At 45.6% G+C, this 21546-nt stretch overlaps 1 protein-coding gene across 1 annotated transcript in view; it reads right to left on the reverse strand.

The window, feature by feature from the left end:
* Positions 1-2111: 2111 nt before the first annotated feature.
* The window catches only part of LOC137534540 (zinc finger protein 23-like), a 51801-nt gene continuing 32366 nt past the window's right edge, over positions 2112-21546 (reverse strand). The window contains exon 2 of the mRNA XM_068256083.1: positions 2112-5639. Within this exon, the coding sequence (XP_068112184.1) occupies positions 3820-5085 (1266 nt within the window). The 5' untranslated portion in view covers positions 5086-5639 and the 3' untranslated portion in view covers positions 2112-3819. The remainder of the gene's footprint in view (positions 5640-21546) is intronic.

A 21546-nucleotide genomic window follows, 5' to 3' on the forward strand; every position in this document is an offset into this window, starting at 1 on the left:
TGGCAAAAAAATGGTGTGGCCACGACAGGATGTGGGCTGAGCTAACTTATGTAACATAGTAACACAAATACAGTGGACCCAAGTTCTCTCCTAAAACACAGGTAAAGTGACCCTAAAAGTAATTAGACAGTGTTCCACCACCCACAAATAACAACCTAGGACAGCGAAGTACGTATGCCAAGCGCATGCGCATAGAATAGCTGTCTGAAAGCGCACTGGACAGCAGGAGCACACAATACAGGTATGAACAGACAAGTGATTTTGGGGAGCATTTGGATAGACAGTGCTTCTAAATATGGATGTTTGGCAACCCTGGTCAGCCATCTACCTCAGAGGGGTAGATTATTATGACATTTTTCATATGTCCAAATCTTGCCTTGGTGGTGCAGTGAGGTTTTATTGTAAGGTGCATTTATTTCCTATTATATAATTCACTGAGAAATGGCTGATATAATTTATGGATCTCCTTTATGAAACAATAATAGAAAATACATGCACCTCACAATAAAACAAACGTTTTGTGTGCAATACTAGACTGCAATAGTACACTAAGTTGCACAGCATTACTTTAGGGCAGATTTTCATCCATTATTAGCATTGTGTGAGACTTGCAGCCCTGCCTTGCTTGTCAGGGCTCTGCATTATGTCACACACACCATAAGCAGAGGAATTCTGTGTCATCTGCTCCTGGCTGCAGAGGTCATATACCCCCGGAGCAGACGACACAATCTCACAGGAATTAAACTAATTTATACCTGGCTGGCTGGCTGAGATCTAATGGCCCATACTCACGAGGGACTTTTGTCGCCTCAACACACGGCGCGCGCGTGTTGCGGCGACAGGTCGCTCGTGAGTATGGGCCGCCGCACGCGCGCGCACCCCGAACTGTCGCCCGCCGCTCTTGTCGCCATGCGATTGAAAGTTTCAATCGCATGGCGACAGTCGCCGCCGCACCTCCCCCGCAACTGTCGCTAGTCCGCGTGAGTACGCGGACTAGCGACAGCAACCTCCATTGTATCATATGGAGCTTCCGGCGGGGGGAGGAGGAACGTCGGCGACAGCTTCCGTCTCGCCGCTGGTCCCTCTTCCGCGTGTGTACGCGGAGGGACCTGGCGAGAAGCTGTCGCCGGCCTGTCGCTAGCACGCTCACGTGTGCTGGCGACAGGCCACTTCTGCAGCCCGTGAGTACGGGCCATAAAGAACACGGCTGTGAGCAGTAAGCAGTTCTCACTCCTGACCTGTTGTGCTACTGTCTGGCTGCAACTGTATAGACGGAGTTTGTGGAGGGCGAGCTCTGTCTGCTGGCTGCCTCCCTCATTGGCTGGAGGAAGGCACCAGCATAAAAAAGAAAGCTCCTGATTGGAGGGTGGAAGGGGAAAGAAGCTCCTGATTGGTGGGCGGGAGGAAAGGGGAAAATAGAAGCTCCTGATTGGTGGGCGGGAGGGAAAGGGAAAAAGAAGCTTCTGATTGGTGGGTGGAAGGCAAGGGGAAAATAGAAGCTCCTGATTGGGGGGCAGGAGGGAAAGGGAGAAGGTTTTGCTTAACAGGGCAGCTGCAGGGGACCTGGCTGCGTATAGCAGCAGTGCCAGCGAGTTATTTTAACGGACGCCTGTCCCAAAAGGACGGGCAGTACGGACAGGGGAAATTTCAGGTCTTTATTACGGACTGCCCGTCCATAGACGGACGGTTGGCAACATACACATCTGAGCTCGTTTTCTGCATTTTAACGCAAAGTCAATACTTTGCGTTAACCAAGGTAACATGAAAGTCCATAGACTTTCATTTTACCTTTCACATCGGACGCTGTGTTTTGGTGCGTTGCGGTTTGACGCACCCAGGAGTTTTTAATCATCCGGAGCTGGAGTTTTCCCGTCGGGTGAATTAATAACTACTGCCGCTGATTGTGTCGCACCACAACATCCGGACCACACGCCGCAGGCCATAACGCGTGCTGGAGAATGGCTCCTTCACGCATACTAGATGTGAAAGAAGCCTAAGACCTGTTGTTCAAGTGATTTGTAAATTCTCCAATATTTTCTCTCCCCATTTTATTACAACAGCTCAGACTCTTTTTTTTTTGTCATATGAAAAAGCTTTATTAGTCTGATGCAAAAAAAAGAAAAAATACAAATGGACGTGTTATGCATAGATACAAAAATGTGCCTGCAAGTTTAACTGGCAAATCTTGGACTTTATAAACAGTACAAAAGAAGTTCTTGAAAACATTAACAAAACTCAAGAATGCAATAAATCTATCACTCTGTGGGTGTCATATATAGCTTATCCATTTACCTGTTGGTTGAAGAAAGAAGTCTTCATCTTTTCATACATTCTACAATTCTGTTCATCACATCGCACTGTGAGTTTTAGACAAAGCTACTGAATAGGTGGTATATTCACAACATTCTCATATTCTACTGTATCCATAAGGCCCATGTGAGATAATATTTGGTGTACATATCTTTTTGCATGTGGGATAATACTTTGAACTTTATGACATTGTTATTATTATCAAACCAATCTTTGGTAGAAGGGATAGTGTGCCCAGACTCTCTACAGCTATAAGTCCAGAGCTGTGTGGTTTCTCTCATGACTTTAAAGGGCCCCGTTATTGCCAAAATATCCTCCACACTCCCAACAGTCATATGGTTTCTTTCTGGTGTGGCTCTGATGATGCTCTCTAAAACTTTTACCCCCACCCCTGATAAGGGACAGGATTCTTATTGCTGTGCCTCATCCTGTGCCTGATAAGCTCAGAGCTCACAGAAAATCTCTTTCCATATTTAGAGCAAGTAAAACTTTTGTCCCCGGTGGAGACGACAGTGTCGGACTGGAAGGTGGAAAAACTGAGGAAATCCACCAGCTGGCCAAGCAGCAGAAACCCTATGTTATCACTCCCAATAGAAACCTGTAGCAAGTCTTCACTGCGAGCCGCAACACCTGATTATTGTTGCTGGGCCAGCAAGTGGATTTCCTCAGCTTTCCCACCTCCCAGTCCAACACTGGGAGAAGACTATGGCTTTTATTTTAAAACCTTTCCCACACTGCGATCAACTATCAGGTCTCTCTCCAGTGTGGCCTCTTATATGGTATGCAAGGTCACAGTTAGGAAAAAAGAACATTTGCCACATTCAGAGCATTGAAATGTCTTCTGTTCGCCATGTTGAAATGTGCAATCATCTCGCCTTTCTGAATAAAAGACTTCCTACAATCTGGGCACTCAGATGGGTTTTCTCCGGTGTGAGTTCTCCAGTGGATAGTAAGGTGGGTTTTATATGTAAATACTTTGTGGCATTCAGAACATTTTATGTTGTTTTTTTTATGCGAGCCAAGACTAGATGTGGGTTTCTTCAAAGGACCTCTACTGACTGTATGGGCTGATATCTGAGCGTTATTTGTGTGCCTGGATATACTGGATGCTTGAGTTAATGTATACACAATAGAATGGTGATGATCTAGAGCTCTCTTACCATGAAACTGCTTCCCACACTCTGAGCAGGCATACTGCTTGTCACCTGTGAGAATGAGCATATGTGTTGTCCATGTGTCTTTTGTAGACATTTCCCACATTCTGTCCCATGTGACTACTTTCATGTACATTATGACTAGAAGGCATCTACATCCACATCTGGTGGAGGTGTTGGTTGGTGGAGTCTTCCTGGAGGCAGATTGAACTCTTCTATATAAGAGATCACCATTCCACTGGGACTTGGGACAGTCTGGGGATCAGTATAATTACATAGCCACAGCAGCTGAAACTGAATAATTAGACCTAGTGGAAAACCCATTACCACATTCATGGCACTCAAACGGTTTTACTCATGTGTGACTTCTCTCATGTACATGAAGACCAGACTTAGTGGTAAACCCCTTCCCACATTCACGGCACTCAAACGGTTTCTCTCCTGTGTGACTTCTCTCATGTACATGAAGCTCAAACTTAGTAGAAAACCCCTTCCCACATTCGTGGCACTCAAACAGTTTCTCTCCTGTGTGCATTCTCTCATGTCTAAGAAGATTAGCCTTAATGGAAAACCCCTTCCCACATTCACGGCACTGAAATGGTTTCTCTCCTGTGTGAATTCTCTCATGTACACAAAGATTAGACTTACAGGAAAACCCCTTCCCACATTCACGGCACTCAAACGGTTTCTCTCCTGTGTGACTTCTCTCATGTATAAGAAGTTCACTGTTCTGGCTAAACTTTTTCCCACATTCATGGCACTCAAACGGTTTCTCTCCTGTGTGACTTCTCTCATGTTTACGAAGCTCAGCCTTAGTGGAAAACCCCTTCCCACATTCACGGCACTCAAACGGTTTCTCTCCTGTGTGACTTCTCTCATGTACATGAAGCTTACCCTTAGTGGAAAACCCCTTCCCACATTCAGGGCACTCAAACGGTTTCTCTCCTGTGTGACTTCTCTCATGTAAATGAAGCACAGACTTAGTGGAAAACCCCTTCCCACATTCACGGCACTCAAACGGCTTCTCTCCTGTGTGACTTCTCTCATGTAAATGAAGCTCAGCCTTAGTGAAAAACCCCTTCCCACATTCACGGCACTCAAACGGTTTCTCTCCTGTGTGACTTCTCTCATGTACACGAAGATTAGACTTACAGGAAAACCCCTTCCCACATTCACGGCACTCAAACGGTTTCTCTCCTGTGTGACTTCTCTCATGTAAATGAAGCTCAGACTTAGTGGAAAACCCCTTCCCACATTCACGGCACTTAAATGGTTTTTCTGTTGTGTGACTTTTCTCATGTCTATGAAGATCAGACTTCCAGGTAAACGTTTTCCCACAGTCTTGGCACTCACATAGTTTTGCTTCCATATGATTTTTTTCATGTTGACAAAGGTGACTTTTAAGGTGGAAACCTTCTCCACATTCAGAACTCTTATAGTGTTTCTCTTTGCTATGTGTTGTCAGGTGGCTGCTAAGATGTGACTTTATAGAGAAACATTTCCCACACTCAGGGCACTCATGCAGCTTCTCTCCGGTATGGACAAGGTGGTGGGCTTGTAGTTTGCCTTTGGTGGGGAAGCTTTTTGTGGCTTCAGAACATGAAAATGGTTTGACTTCCATGTGTGACAGTTTATGAGTATGGAGTGCGCTATTTGTAGCATAACTTTTCCCACACTCAGTACACTGGAAAGGCCTTTCTCCTGTATGATATCTCTGGTGGGTTATAAGCTCTGCTTTATAATGAAAGCCCTTCCCACACTCATCACAGTGATGTGGCTTCACCCCAGTGTGGATACGCTGATGTCTCTGAAGAGCTGGTTTTTGAGTGAAACGTTTCCCACACTCTGAACATTCATAAGGCTGCTCTCCCGTATGAAGCTTCTGGTGGATAGTTAGTTGGGATTTACTTATGCAGTGTTTCCCACACTCATCACAGGAGAATTCCAGCTTTCCATTGGATGTTGTCTTTTGCTCTTGCTCCTCTGTGTCAGAGTGGGAGTCCAGCTCATCATTAGAGGGGTTGTACTGTGACTCATTGCTGCTGTCATCCTGTTTATCTGACGTCACTAATCTGTCAACTGTCACGTTCTGATCTTCTGGTCCCTGGTCACCATGGATGGAATCTGGGAGGTGTTCTGTTTTCTTGGAGGTCCTTTTGGAACGTGTAACAAAGGCTGTAACAGAAAACAACAAAATCACATACAACAAAACCCTCGATAATATATTTTTGTTTCTTTGTTACTTTTATTATGCTACAAGCAGATGTGAGATTTTTTTTTACGTGTTAAAGTTAAACCATTAAACCTACTGTATTTTTTGCTCTTTAAGGTGCACTTTTTCTCCTCCAGAAGTGAGAGGAAAAAAATCTCTGCATCTTATAGAGTGAATGCTGAAACTCTGCAGGGTCAATGTCAATACGAAGAGTGGATCCTACAAGCAGAAAGAGTGACACTTAGCTTCAGAATGGTGTGAAGTAAAGGCTGTGTAAATAGTGCAGGATGCACTTTCCCCTCCTGCTCTGCTCCTTTCTGGCTGTCTATTTAGTCCGGTGTAGTGTCTGATTACGCTGCCTGCTGATTTGCGCTGCCCCGCATGCGCAGTAGGAGACTGTGCGGCCACATTTCCTATAGAATGATGCTGCTGGAGGTAAAATACTAAATATCTCCGCTCCCACACCTCTTACACTCCCCAAATTTTCAGGGTAGGGAGGGGACCCCCCGAACGACCTCTATGCCAAATTGCAGCCCCCGAGACCCGCTGGTTCCCGGGATAGGTTTCTCTAATCTATCTCCTGAACCAGCGGTTCTCGGGGGCTGCAATTTGGCATAGAGGTCGTTCGGGGGTCCCCTCCCTACCCTGAAAATTTGGGGAGTGTAAGAGGTGTGGGAGCGGAGATATTTAGTATTTTACCTCCAGCAGCATCATTAACTTCACACTGAGCATGCGTGCTACTCAGTGTGGAAGGGAGCTTCCGAGCAGCGCAATCAGACATTACACCGGAATGGAATTCAGAGGGACTTCCAGTAGCCCCCCTCCTTCCCCAGAAAATTGTAATGACAGGAGGAGAAATGAACAGAGTTCAGAGCTTTTGTAAGCTGGATGTGCTGGACATAGTCCTCCATAGTAATGCCCACAGCGAAAAATGTTCTGTGTAAATGTCATATTTTCTTGACATAAAAAAATGAAAAGATGAAAAAAAGCCTTTGTATTGCTATTTGCTAGTAATTACAGCTTGGTGTATTTGCCTTCTTAAAACAGAAGGACATCTGCAATAATTCAGCTATAAGTGAACATTTGTGGTTACCCACAATGCACTACTACTGAATATGCAAATTATCCCTTTTCACCCTTGGTAAGCCAAGCAAGCATCCAGAACCGCTGGTGTATAGCAAGCCTATAGCTTGAAATTTTACACAGCCATGTCAAGCCCACATGTAGACAGCCTGTTTCGGACTTTTGGTCCTCATCAGTACATGGCAGGAATTGATAAGGCTGGTCCCTTTTATCCCCCTATACATTCCTAGTAGTTTGGGTCACCCTGAGCTGCTTGGTTACTCTCTAGTAATTACAGGAAATGTATGTGGCATTTAGAATTTTAGTTAACCTTGATAGTTGTCGTTTAAAGGGGCAGTTTAGTGAAAATTATTATTAACCATTAATGACATATCAGTTATTTAAAATAAAGTGCATATGTTTCTCCATAGACCTTATGTTAAAAAAAGTATCACTTAATTTGCTTTCCAGAGAGCTGAGCTCCTTAATTTGCATACTATGCGACGTACTTCACCGATACCAGACACTCCAGCTGATTATAACGCTGACTTATGCCGGGCATACACGGCATGTTTCTCTATTCAATTATATGACGGATGGAGCCAGCGGCTCGATGGCGGCGCATCCCAGCTCCTGCGCGCGGATCGATTGCCGCTCGTCCCCGCTGGAGCGGCTAATGAGCCGCTCGTTTCTGGGCATTGTTCTCGCCGCCGGTATCGAGCACAGTATCGATCCGGTGGGGTATCGGACACGTCGGATATTATCAATCGAGCCATCAGGCTCGATTGATAAGCCTCCCTTCCTGCCGTGTATGCCCAGCATCACACACTACAGAGAGCCCCGTGCTGTTCTCTGTAACTAGCTAAGTAAATAAACAAACAGGCTGCTACATATATAACTAATTAGCAGCCTGCTTTATCTATTTACTTAGCTAGTTACATAGGAGAACAGCAGCTCTCTGTAGTGTGTGAGTCAGGTTATAAATCAGCTGGAGTGCCTGGTATCAGTGAAGTCCGTCTGTCCGTCCCGTCGCATAGTATGGTAATTAACTACTTGCCGACTGCCCACAGCCGATGGGCGGCGGCAAAGTGGACGCCGAAAGGACTGCAATACGCCCATCGGCGTTGCGTCCTTTCGGCATGCCTGGGGAGCGATCGCGTCACTGATGACGCCCAACCGCGGCAACATCCTGCCAGCCATACGGAAGTGCCGGTGGGATGTTAACCCCCGATCTGCCGCATGCAAAGCGTATAATACGCTTTGTATTGTATACAAAGCATATTATGCAGGCTGCCTCCTGCCCTGGTGGTCCCAGTGTCCGAGGGACCACCAGGGCAGGCTGCAGCCACCCTAGTCTGCACCCAAGCACACTGATCCCCCCCCCCTGCCCCCTGATCGCCCACAGCAACCCTCAGACCCCCCCCCTGCCCACCCCCCAGACCCATGTTTGCACCCAATCACCCCCCTAATCACCCATCAATCACTCCCTGTCACTATCTATCAACGCTATTTTTTTAGGTTAGGTCCTAACTGCCCCCTGGGGCCTCCTGATCACCCCCCACACCCTCAGATCCTCCCCAGACCCCCCCCCCCTTGTATTGTATACATCTATTCTCACCTGTCAATCACCTGTCAATCACCCATCAATCACCCCCTGTCACCACCTGTCACTGCCACCCATCAATCAGCCCCTAACCTGCCCCTTGCAGGCAATCTGATCACCCACCCACACCATCAGATCGCCCGTAGCCCCGACGTCAGATCACCTCCCAAGTGCATTGTTTTGCATCTGTTCTCTCCTCTAAACACCCACTAATTACCCATCAATCACCCATCAATCACACCCTATCACCACCTGTCACTGTTACCCATCAGATTAGACCCTAATCTGCCCCTTGGGGGCACCCAATCACCCGCCCACACGCTCAGATTGCCCTCAGACTCCCCCTTATCAATTCGCCAGTGCATTATTTACATCTGTTCTTCCCAGTAATACCCACTGATCACCTGTCAATCACCTGTCAATCACCTATCAATCACCCATCAATCACCCCCTGTCACTGCCACCCATCAATCACCCCCTGTCACTTCCACCCATCAATCAGCCCTTAACCTGCCCCTTGCGGGCAATCTGATCACCCACCCACACCATCAGATCGCCTGCAGACCCGCCGTCAGATCACCTCCCAAGTGCATTGTTTACATCTGTTTTCTCTTCTAAACACCCACTAATTACCCATTAATCACCCCCTATCACCACCTGTCACTGTTACCCATCAAATCAGACCCTAATCTGCCCCTTGCGGGCACCCAATCACCCGCCCTCATGCTCAGATTGCCCTCAGACCCCCCCTTATCAATTCGCCAGTGCATTATTTACATCTGTTCTTCCCTGTAATAACCCACTGATCACCTGTCAATCACCCCCTGTCACTGCCACCCATCAATCAGCCCCTAACCTGCCCCTTGCAGGCAATCTGATCACCCACCCACACCATCAGATCGCTTGCAGACCCGACATCAGATCACCTCCCAAGTGCATTGTTTACATCTGTTCTCTCCTCTAAACACCCACTAATTACCCATCAATCACCCCTGTCACCACCTGTCACTGCTACCCATCAGATTAGACCCCTATCTGCCCCTAGGGCACCCAATCACCTGCCCACACCCCCAGAACGCCCTCAGACCCCAGCCCTGATCACCTCGCCAGTGCATTGCTTGCATCTATTCCCCCCTCTAATCACACCTTGAGACACCCATCAATCACCCCCTGTCACCACCTGTCACCCCCTAGCACACCTACCCATCAGATCAGTGTAAGGAGCGGCGGGGATACGACCACCGCCGTCTCCGCCGCTCAGCTCGGAACCCTGCGCGCTGGCTTGTCGCCGGCGCATAGCATCAGACCTTTACGCGTCTCGCAGGCGCGTGAGCTGACCCGCAGGTCGGCTGACGTCACAGGGAGCGCTCCTTACTCCTGATTGGCCGAGCTGGCGGGGGCGTGTTTGGGAGTCCCCTGCCAGCATAAAGACAGCGAGCTGCCACTAACTCGAAGTCTGTTGTTGCGAACACATCGTGCTAGCCCTCAGACCTTAGACTAGTATCCGGGTGTTGAAACCAAGGACTTCACACCAGACTAGGAATTGTATTTTGTATTTGATTACCTGTGTATGATTCTGGCTACTCTCTGACCCTGCTATTGCTAAACGATTCTGTGCCTCTGCCTATCTGTCTTAGTTGCTGAACCTTTGCCTGATATTCACTACTCTCTTGCCTGCCGATCTTGTACTGTCTCTGCCTGCCCGTTGCCGATTCTTGCCTGTCTGACTACTCTACTCACCAGTGGGCCCTAGCCACTGGTGAGGTGCTCTTTCTGATAGTACCCACCAGCTCCTCTGGTGAGGTCTCATAAAACCAATCAGTTACTGTTGCACCAAGCACTATACACCTTGCATCCTGTTAGCTATACTTGTATTATTGGTGATACTGCAGATCACCACATAATCAGGTATAGCGTCTGTATTATTGGTGATTCTGCAGATCACACATGATCAGACGTCTGAGTTGCAGCATCCGATCGTTACAATCAGGCCCTAATTTGCCCCGTGTGGGCTCCTGATCACTCGGCCAAACCCTCAGATCCCCCTCAGACCCCCTTCCGATCACCTCCCCAGTGCATTGATTGCATCTATTTTCCCCTCTAACCACCCCCTGAGACACCCATCAATCACCTCCTGTCACCCCCCTAGCACTCCTATCCATCAGATCAGGCCCAATACAACCTGTCATCTAAAAGGCCATCCTGCTTATGACCGGTTCCACAAAATTCGCCCCCTCATAAACCACCTGTCATCAAAATTTGCAGATGCTTATACCCCTGAACAGTCATTTTGAGACATTTGGTTTGCAGGCTCCTCACGGTTTTGGGCCCGTAAAATGCCAGGGCAGTATAGGAACCCCACAAGTGACCCCATTTTAGAAAAAAGACACCCCAAGGTATTCTGTTAGGTGTATGACGAGTTCATAGAAAATTTTATTTTTTGTCAAAAGTTAGCGGAAATTGATTTTTATTGTTTTTTCACAAAGTGTCATTTTTCACTAACTTGTGACAAAAAACAAAATCTTCTATGAACTCACCATACACCTAACGGAATACCTTGGGGTGTCTTCTTTCTAAAATGGGGTCACTTGTGGGGTTCCTATACTGCCCTGGCATTTTAGGGGCCCTAAACCGTGAGGAGATGCTTCAAAATGGGAAAATTCATTTTTGGCACCATAGTTGTAAACGCTATAACTTTTACCAAAACCAATAAATATACACTGAATGGATTTTTTTTATCAAAGACATGTAGCACAATAAATTTGGACAAAAATGTATACAGAAATTTTACTTTATTTAAAAAATGTAAGCACAGAAAGTAAAAAAAATCATTTTGTCTTTTTTGATGAATATAATAAAAACTAAAACTCGCAGTAGCAATCAAATAGCACCAAAAGAAAGCTGTATTAGTGACAAGAAAAGGAGGTAAAATTCATTTAGGTGGTAGGTTGTATGACCGAGCAATAAACCGTGAAAGCTGCAGTGGTCTGAATGGAAAAAAAGTGCCTGGTCCTTAAGGGGTAGAAAGACTGTGGTCCTCAAGTGGTTAAGGAGCTCAGCTCTCTGGAAAGCAGAATTAAGGGATATCATCTACTTTCTTTTAAGACAAGGTCTATGGAGAAACATATGCTCCTTATTTTAAATAACTGATATATGATTAATGGTAAATAATAATTTTCACTAAACTGCCCCTTTAACCACTTGAGGACCTAGGGCTTTCTACCCCTTAAGGACCGGCCACTTTTTTTCCATTCAGACCACTGCAGCTTTCACGGTTTATTGCTCGCTCATACAACCTACCACCTAAATGAATTTTGGCTCCTTTTCTTGTCACTAATAAAGCTTTCTTTTGGTGCTATTTGATTGCTCCTGCGATTTTTACTTTTTATTATATTCATCAAAAAAGACATGAATTTTGGCAAAAAAATGATTTTTTTAACTTTCTGTGCTGACATTTTTCAAATAAAGTAAAATTTCTGTATACATGCAGCGCGAAAAATGTGGACAAACATGTTTTTGATAAAAAAAAACCCATTCAGTGTATATTTATTGGTTTGGGTAAAAGTTATAGCGTTTACAAACTATGGTGCAAAAAGTGAATTTTCCCATTTTCAAGCATCTCTGACTTTTCTGACCCCCTGTCATGTTTCATGAGGGGCTAGAATTCCAGGATAGTATAAATACCCCCCAAATGACCCCATTTTGGAAAGAAGTCATCCCAAAGTATTCACTGAGAGGCATAGTGAGTTCATAGAAGATATTATTTTTTGTCACAAGTAAGCGGAAAATGACACTTTGTGAGGAAAAAAAAAAAAAAAGTTTCCATTTCTTCTAACTTGCGACAAAAAAAAATGAAATCTGCCACAGACTCACCATGCCCCTCTCTGAATACCTTGAAGGGTCTACTTTCCAAAATGGGGTCATTTGTGGGGTGTGTTTACTGTCCTGACATTTTGGGGGGTGCTAAATTGTAAGCACCCCTGTAAAGCCTAAAGGTGCTCATTGGACTTTGGACCCCTTAGCGCAGTTAGGCTGCAAAAAAGTGCCACACATGTGGTATTGCCGTACTCAGGAGAAGTAGTATAATGTGTTTTGGGGTGTATTTTTACACATACCCATGCTGGGTGGGAGAAATATCTCTGTAAATGACAATTTGTTAATTTTTTTTACACACAATTGTCCATTTACAGAGATATTTCTCCCACTCAGCATGGGTATGTGTAAAAATACACCACAAAACACATTATACTACTTCTCCTGAGTACGGTGATACCACATGTGTGGCACTTTTTTGCACCCTAACTGCGCTAAAGGGCCCAAAGTCCAATGAGTACCTTTAGGATTTCACAGGTCATTTTGAGAAATTTCGTTTCAAGACTACTCCTCACGGTTTAGGGCCCCTAAAATGCCAGGGCAGTATAGGAACCCCACAAATGACCCCATTTTAGAAAGAAGACACCCCAAGGTATTCCGTTAGGAGTATGGTGAGTTCATAGAAGATTTTATTTTTTGTCAAAAGTTAGCGGAAAATGACACTTTGTGAAAAAACACAATTAAAATCAATTTCCGCTAACTTTTGACAAAAAATAAAATCTTCTATGAGCTCACCATACTCCTAACGTAATACCTTGGGGTGTCTTCTTTCTAAAATGGGGTCATTTGTGGGGTTCCTATAATGCCCTGGCATTTTAGGGGCCCTAAACCGTGAGGAGTAGTCTTGAAACGAAATTTCTCAAAATGACCTGTGAAATCCTAAAGGTACTCATTGGACTTTGGGCCCTTTAGGCGCAGTTAGGGTGCAAAAAAGTGCCACACATGTGGTATCGCCATACTCGGGAGAAGTAGTACAATGTGTTTTGGGGTGTATTTTTACACATACCCATGCTGGGTGGGAGAAATACCTCTGTAAATGGACAATTGTGTGTAAAAAAATCAAAAGATTGTCATTTACAGAGGTATTTCTCCCACCCAGCATGGGTATGTGTAAAAATACACCCCAAAACACATTGTACTACTTCTCCCGAGTACGGCGATACCACATGTGTGGCACTTTTTTGCACCCTAACTGCACTAAGGGGCCCAAAGTCCAATGAGTACCTTTAGGATTTCACAGGTCATTTTTGTTTCAAGACTACTCCTCACGGTTTACGGCCCCTAAAATGCCAGGGCAGTATAGGAACCCCACTAATGACCCCATTTTAGAAAGAAGACACCCCAAGGTATTCCGTTAGGAGTATGGTGAGTTCATAGAAGTTTTTATTTTTTTGTCACAAGTTAGCGGAAATTGATTTTAATAGTTTTTTTTCACAAAGTGTCATTTTCCGCTAACTTGTGACAAAAAATAAAATCTTCTATGAACTCACCATACTCCGTACGGAATACCTTTGGGTGTCTCCTTTCTAGAATGGGGTAATTTGTGGGGTTCCTATACTGCCCTGGCATTTTAGGGGCCCTAAACCGTGAGGAGTAGTCTTGAAACCAAATGTCGCAAAATGACCTGTGAAATCCTAAAGGTACTCATTGGACTTTGGGCCCCTTAGCGTACTTAGGGTGTAAAAAAGTGCCACACATGTGGTACCGCCGTACTCAGGAGAAGTAGTATAATGCGTTTTGGGGTGTATTTTTACACATACCCATGCTAAGTGGGAGAAATATCTCTGTAAATGACAATTGTTTGATTTTTTTACACACAATTGTCCATTTACATAGAAATTTCTCCCACCCAGCATGGGTATGTGTAAAAATACACCCCAAAACACATTATACTACTTTTCCTGAGTACGGCGGTACCACATGTGTGACACTTTTTTGCAGCCTAGGTGCGCTAAGGGGCCCAACGTCCTATTCACAGGTCATTTTGAAGCATTTGTTTTCTAGACTACTCCTCGCGGTTTAGGGCCCCTAAAATGCCAGGGCAGTATAGGAACCCCACAAGTGACCCCATTTTAGAAAGAAGACACCCCAAGGTATTCCGTTAGGTGTATGGCGAGTTCATAGAAGATTTTATTTTTTGTCACAAGTTAGTGAAAAATGACACTTTGTGAAAAAAAAACAATAAAAATTAATTTCCGCTAACTTTTGACAAAAAATAAAATCTTCTATGAACTCGTCATACACCTAACAGAATACCTTGGGGTGTCTTTTTTTCTAAAATGGGGTCACTTGTGGGGTTAATATACCGCCCTGGCATTTTACAGGCCCAAAACCGTGAGTAGTCTGGAAACCAAATGTCTCAAAATGACTGTTCAGGGGTATAAGCATCTGCAAATTTTGATGACAGGTGGTCTATGAGGGGGCGAATTTTGTGGAACCGGTCATAAGCAGGGTGGCCTTTTAGATGACAGGTTGTATTGGGCCTGATCTGATGGATAGGAGTGCTAGGGGGGTGACAGGAGGTGATTGATGGGTGTCTCAGGGGTTGGTTAGAGGGGAAAATAGATGCAATCAATGCACTGGGGAGGTGATCGGAAGGGGGTCTGAGGGGGATCTGAGGGTTTGGCCGAGTGATCAGGAGCCCACACGGGGCAAATTGGGGCCTGATCTGATGGGTAGGTGTGCTAGGGGGTGACAGGAGGTGATTGATGGGTGTCTCAAGGTGTGATTAGAGGGGGGAATAGATGCAAGCAATGCACTGGCGAGGTGATCAGGGCTGGGGTCTGAGGGCATTCTGAGGGTGTGGGCGGGTGATTGAGTGCCCTAGGGGCAGATAGGGGTCTAATCTGATAGGTAGCAGTGACAGGGGGTGATTGATGGGTAATTAGTGGGTGTTTAGGGTAGAGAATAGATGGAAACACTGCGCTTGGGTGGTGATCTGATGTCGGATCTGCGGGCGATCTATTGGTGTGGGTGGGTGATCAGTTTGCCCGCAAGGGGCAGGTTAGGGGCTGATTGATGGGTGGCAGTGACAGCGGGTGATTGATGGGTGGCAGTGACAGGGGGTGATTGATGGGTGGCAGTGACAGGGGGTGATTGATAGGTGATTGACAGGTAATCAGTGGGTTATTACAGGGGAGAACAGATGTAAATATTGCACTGGCGAATTGATAAGGGGGGGTCTGAGGGCAATCTGAGCGTGTAGGCTGGCGATTGGGTGCCCGCAAGGGGCAGATTAGGGTCTGATCTGATGGGTAACAGTGACAGGTGGTGATAGGGGGTGATTGATGGGTAATTAGTGGGTGTTTAGAGGAGAGAATAGATGGAAACACTGCGCTTGGGTGGTGATCTGATGTCGGATCTGCGGGCGATCTATTGGTGTGGGTGGGTGATCAGTTTGCCCGCAAGGGGCAGGTTAGGGGCTGATTGTTGGGTGGCAGTGACGGGGTGATTGATGGGTGATAGGTGATTGGCAGGTGATTGACAGGTGATCAGTGGGTTATTACAGGGAAGGACAGATGTAAATATTGCACTGGCGAATTGATAAGGGGGGGTCTGAGGGCAATCTGAGCATGTAGGCGGGTGATTGGGTGCCCGCAAGGGGCAGATTAGGGTCTGATCTGATAGGTAACAGTGACAGGTGGTGATAGGGAGTGATTGATGGGTGATTGATGGGTAATTAGTGGGTGTTTAGAGGAGAGAATAGATGTAAACGCTGCGCTTGGGTGGTGATCTGATGTCGGATCTGCGGGCGATCTATTGGTGTGGGTGGGTGATCAGATTGCCCGCAAGGGGCAGGTTAGGGGCTGATTGTTGGGTGGCAGTGACAGGGGGTGATTGATGGGTGATAGGTGATTGGCAGGTGATTGACAGGGGATCAGTGGGTTATTACAGGGAAGGACAGATGTAATTAATGCACTGGCGAATTGATAAGGGGGGGGTCTGAGGGCAATCTGAGCGTGTGGGCGGGTGATTGGGTGCCCGCAAGGGGCAGATTAGGGTCTGATCTGATAGGTAACAGTGACAGGTGGTGATAGGGGGTGATTGATGGGTGATTGATGGGTAATTAGTGGGTGTTTAGAGAAGATAACAGATGTAAACGATACATTTGGGAGGTAATCTGACGGCGGGTTTGCGGGCGATCTAATGGTGTGGGTGGGTGATCAGATTGCCCGCAAGGGGCAGGTTAGGGGCTGATTGATGGGTGGCAGTGACAGGGGGTGACAGGGGGTGATTGATGGGTGATAGGTGATTGGCAGGTGATTGACAGGTGATCAGTGGGTTATTACAGGGAAGAACAGATGTAATTAATGCACTGGTGAATTGATAAGGGGGGGTCAGAGGGCAATCTGAGCGTGTGGGCGGGTGATTGGGTGCCCGCAAGGGGCAGATTAGGGTCTGATCTGATAGGTAAAAGTGACAGGTGGTGATAGGGGGTGATAGGGGGTGATTGATGGGTGATTGATGGGTAATTAGTGGGTGTTTAGAGGAGAGAATAGATGTAAACAATGGATTTGGGAGGTGATCTGATGTCGGATCTGCGGGCGATCTATTGGTGTGGGGGGGTGATCAGATTGCCCGCAAGGGGCAGGTTAGGGGCTGATTGATGGGTGGCAGTGACAGGGGGTGATTGATGGGTGATTGACGGGTGATTGACGGGTGATTGACAGGTGATTGACAGGTGATTGACAGGTGATCAGGGGGATAGATGCATACAGTAAACAGGGGGGGTGGTCTGGGGGGGTGGTCTGGGGAGAATCTGAGGGGTGGGGGGTGATCAGGAGGGGGCAGGGAGCAGGGGGGGGATAAAAAAAAAAATAGCGTTGACAGATAGTGACAGGGAGTGATTGATGGGTGATTAGGGCGGTGATTGGGTGCAAACAGGGGTCTGGGGGGTGGGCAGGGGGGGGTCTGATGGGTGCTGTGGGCGATCTGGGGCAGGGGGGGGAGAAATCAGTGTGCTTGGGTGCAGACTAGGGTGGCTGCAGCCTGCCCTGGTGGTCCCTCGGACACTGGGACCACCAGGGCAGGAGGCAGCCTGTATAATACACTTTGTAAACATTACAAAGTGTATTATACACTTTGTATGCGGCGATCGCGGGGTTAACATCCCGCCGGCGCTTCCGTATAGCCGGCGGGATGTTACGGCAGGCGAGCGGTGACAGTAGCCGGCGGAGGATCGCGTCACGGATGACGCGATCGCTCCGCCCATGCCCTTAGAAGGACCGCCGCCTCTGTGGGTGAGCCGGTCCTTCAGGGCTCCACTTCCCGGCCGCCTCTGTGCGTTAGGCGGTCGGGAAGTGGTTAAGGTCAACATTTGGATGGGCTTCCTCTGTTGCACCACTCCGCTTCCCGTTTATGGCTCTGACTGCAGATAGTCAAATGGAATCCAACAGAGTGGCACATGCTCTGTCCTCTCCACTCTCCCTGTATGTCAGTGATCTTGCCCGGCTCTGCACAGCTGCCACGGATGGGAGCGTTCTGGCCATGCTTAGTTCAGAAGCAGCTCCAGGCTGCGGCTGTTGCACACGCCAGGGCAGGAGCACTGACATTGAAGTAGAACTATATTGAGAGGTATATGGAGGCTGCCATATTTATTTCCTTTTAAGCAATACCAGTTAACTGGCTATCCTGCTGACCCTCTGCCTCTAATACTTTTAGCCGTAGACTCTAAACAAGCATGCAGCAGATAAGGTGCTTCTGACAACAAGATTAGCTGCAGGCTTGTTTCTGTTTGTGATTCACACTACTGCAGGCAAATAGCTTAGCAGAGCTGCCAGGCAACTGGTATTGCTTAAAAGGAAATCAATATGGCAGCCTCCATATACCTTTCACTACAGTTCTCCTTTAAAGGAGCCAGGAGAGAATAAGCTATCTTGACTTCAACTCAACTGCCTCCAGTCAAAGCCAGAGCCCGGAACAGAAACAAAGTGGTGCCAGGGAGGGGAGCCCATCCAAACACCTTAAAGAGAATCTGTATTGTTAAAATCGCTCAAAAGTAAACATACCAGTGCGTTAGGGGACATCTCCTATTACCCTCTGTCACAATTTCGCCGCTCCTCGCCGCATTAAAAGTGGTTAAAAACAGTTTTAAAAAGTTTGTTTGTAAACAAACAAAATGGCCACCAAAACAGGAAGTAGGTTGATGTACAGTATGTCCACACATAGAAAATACATCCATACATAAGCAGGCTGTATACAGCATTCCTTTTGAATCTCAAGAGATCATTTGTGTGTTTCTTTCCCCCATGCACTGAAGTTTCAGGCTGCTCTTTTCTTCTTGCAAACAGCTTTGCCCTTGTTTGTAATTCCTCAGTATGTGAAAGCCCAGCCAGCTCAGAGGACGATTTATCCAGCTGATTAGAGCAGCTTCTCTCTTCTCTCTTATCTAAATAACACACAGGCAGTGTGCATAGAGGGGCCAGAAAGGGTGAGTTCATAGCAGAATCACAACACTGAAGAACTTGGCAGCCTTCCAGACACAGGCCGACAAGTCTGACAGGGGAAAGATACATTGATTTATTACAGAGACTGTCATAGTAGAAAGTGCTGCAGTTAGCCAGAACACATTAGAATAGCTTTTGGAACATGTAGGATGATAAAAAACAGGATGCAATTTTTGTTACGGAGTCTCTTTAAAGTATAAGGACCCCACAGTACACACATTGGCAAAAAGGGGACGGTTTGGTGCAAAGTTCAATAATGTCCCACCCCTCGCTATCCAAATAGTATTTATGTTAACCCATTTTTTACCGTTGTGCATATTGAGGGTCTTCATACTTTAAGGCCTGCATTTGGATGGGCTTCTGTCCCTTGGGCTGTTCATGGCTCTGACTGAAGGCAGTGGAATGGAAGCTGAGAGAGTGTGGTATGTTCTGTCCACAATGAACTCTGTATCTCAGTGCTACTGCCCAGTTGTACCACTTCTGAAGTATTAATGGCCAGAGGGCTCCAGACTGCGGCTGCTGTGCACAGCTGAGTGGGAACCGTGATGTACAGAGAGTGTGGAACGGACAGAGCATGCCATTTTGGGTTTCCATTAGACTGCCTCCAGTCTGTGGCACAAATAGAGAGCAGAGCGGTGCAATGGAGGGAAGCCCATCCAAAAAGGAAAGTATTAGAACCCCATACTACATACGTTGGCACATGCAGTTTACACTGGAGGTACTCTTTAACTGGTATAGTGCCACTGTATCATGTATGTACACCCCTGTAGAATTCACTACAGCACCAGGGGAGTAGATACATGAACCCCCCCCCCCCCAGGCAAGGTACTGATTGGTGAATAGGAACGTATGCCCCCAAAGCCGATCAAAGTGCCCAAAGTAAATGAGCACTGGCATCAATGAGATGCCTGTGGTCATTTACAAAATGAAAGTAAAAACACAGGTTTACACTTCTTCCTGTGTACTGTTCAGTACACAGGGTAGTGTGGGGCCATATAGTGGCCAAAAGGTAAACACCTAACATCATATATTAAAATAAATAAAATATAAATCCCCCATTAATTTCAACCCCTTATTTCCACCCTCCCCTATTATTACCAAAATAAAACTTTTGTTAAAGAAAAAAAAAATGACAGCATTAAAAAAATCTATAAATAGTTACATTAGGGACTCAACTTTTTTTTTTATATGTGTGTCACTATTATTTTTGCAAATTAGGGCTTGCAATAATTACTATAGTAGAAAGAAATATATAATGAAAAAAAAAATACACCTTTATTTCCAAAGAAAATATTGTCGCCATACATTGTACTAGGAACATAATTTAAATGTTGCAATAGCTGGGACAAATGGGCAAATAAATTGTGTGTGTGTTTTATCTATCGTAGCACATTTTGTTTTAAAACCATATTGGCTGAAAACTGAGAAATAATGATTTTTTTCTTCTTTTTTTTTCTTCTTATTCCCTTTTACATGCAGATAAAATAAAATAATTTGTAACAAAAAGTATCACCCAAAGAAAGCCTATTTTGTGGTGAAAAAAATCTATAGATCATTTTGGCGTCATAAGCAGCAATAAAGTTATTGGTGAATGAATGGGAGGAGTGTGATGTATGAAAATTGCTTTGGTTTTTAAAGGATACCCGAAGGGACATGTGACATGATGAGATAGACATGTGTATGTACAGTGCCTAGCACACAAATAACTAGGCTGTGTTTCTTTTTTTCTTTCTCTGCCTGAAAGAGTTAAATATCAGGTATGTAAGTGGCTGACTCAGTCCTGACTCAGACAGGAAGTGACTACAGCGTGACCGTCACTGATAAGAAATCCCCCTTTTTATCTCTTTCTTGCTCTCAAAAGCCATTTTCTGCTAGGAAAGTGTTTTATAGTTGGAATGTCTTATCAGTGAGGGTCACACTGTAGTCACTTCCTGTCTGAGTCAGGACTGAGTCGGCCACTTACATACCTGATATTTCACTCTTTCAGGCAGAGATAGGAAAAAAGGAACACAGCATAGTTATTTGTGTGCTAGGTACTGTGCATACCCATGTCTATTTCATCATGTCACATGTCCCTTCGGGTATCCTTTAAGGGGAAATAACCTGTGGTGGAGAACTGGTTAAAGCTCCTAGTATTTTTTATTTCATACAAAAAGTACATGAAAAATATATCAAATGTTGAACTTTAACAACTTCACCACCATTAGGCCCATATGCAGTTAGAGTTTTCTCCTAGGGGATAATTTTTCATCTTTGATTTAAAATAACTTTCCAGCATTTTTAAACTAAAAAAAAGTACCAAAAAGTAGGTGAAAAAGTACTATCAAAATTATTTTGAGTATTTCTTGCTTTCTGGCGGCTTAAAAGGCATTTCATTGACAAGTTTAAAATTAACACCTAGGAGAAAACTCAGGTGAAAAAGTGAATTGCATATGGGCCTAAGGGTTTTTCCCCTTATGGACCAGAGCAATTTTCACATTTCAGAGCTCCTTCCATTAATTCGCAAAAAAACTTTATCACTACTTATCACAACAAAATAATCTATATCTTGCTTTTTTTCCCACCAGTTAGGCTTTCTTTGGGTGGTACGTCTTGCTAAGAATTATTTTATTCCAAATGCATTTTAACTGGAATAATAAGAATAAAAATGAAAAAAAAAATCATTATTTCACAATTTTCGGCAATCATAGTATTAAAATAAAACATGCTACTGTGGATCCTTTAAGGTTCTTGGATGTTAATTTAACGTCCAAGCAAGTCCCTATGTAGCTTCTTGGTCATTGAAGTAACATCTACTGTAAGAGTAAAATCCACTGCTGCACAGTCCAGCACTTGCACGAGCAAGTCCCCCCCTCCCCCCGCCCCAGAGCCCCCCATACCATGGGC

This window comes from Hyperolius riggenbachi, chromosome 10 (genome assembly GCF_040937935.1).
Source record: "Hyperolius riggenbachi isolate aHypRig1 chromosome 10, aHypRig1.pri, whole genome shotgun sequence".
Classification (NCBI taxonomy): Eukaryota; Metazoa; Chordata; class Amphibia; order Anura; family Hyperoliidae; genus Hyperolius; species Hyperolius riggenbachi.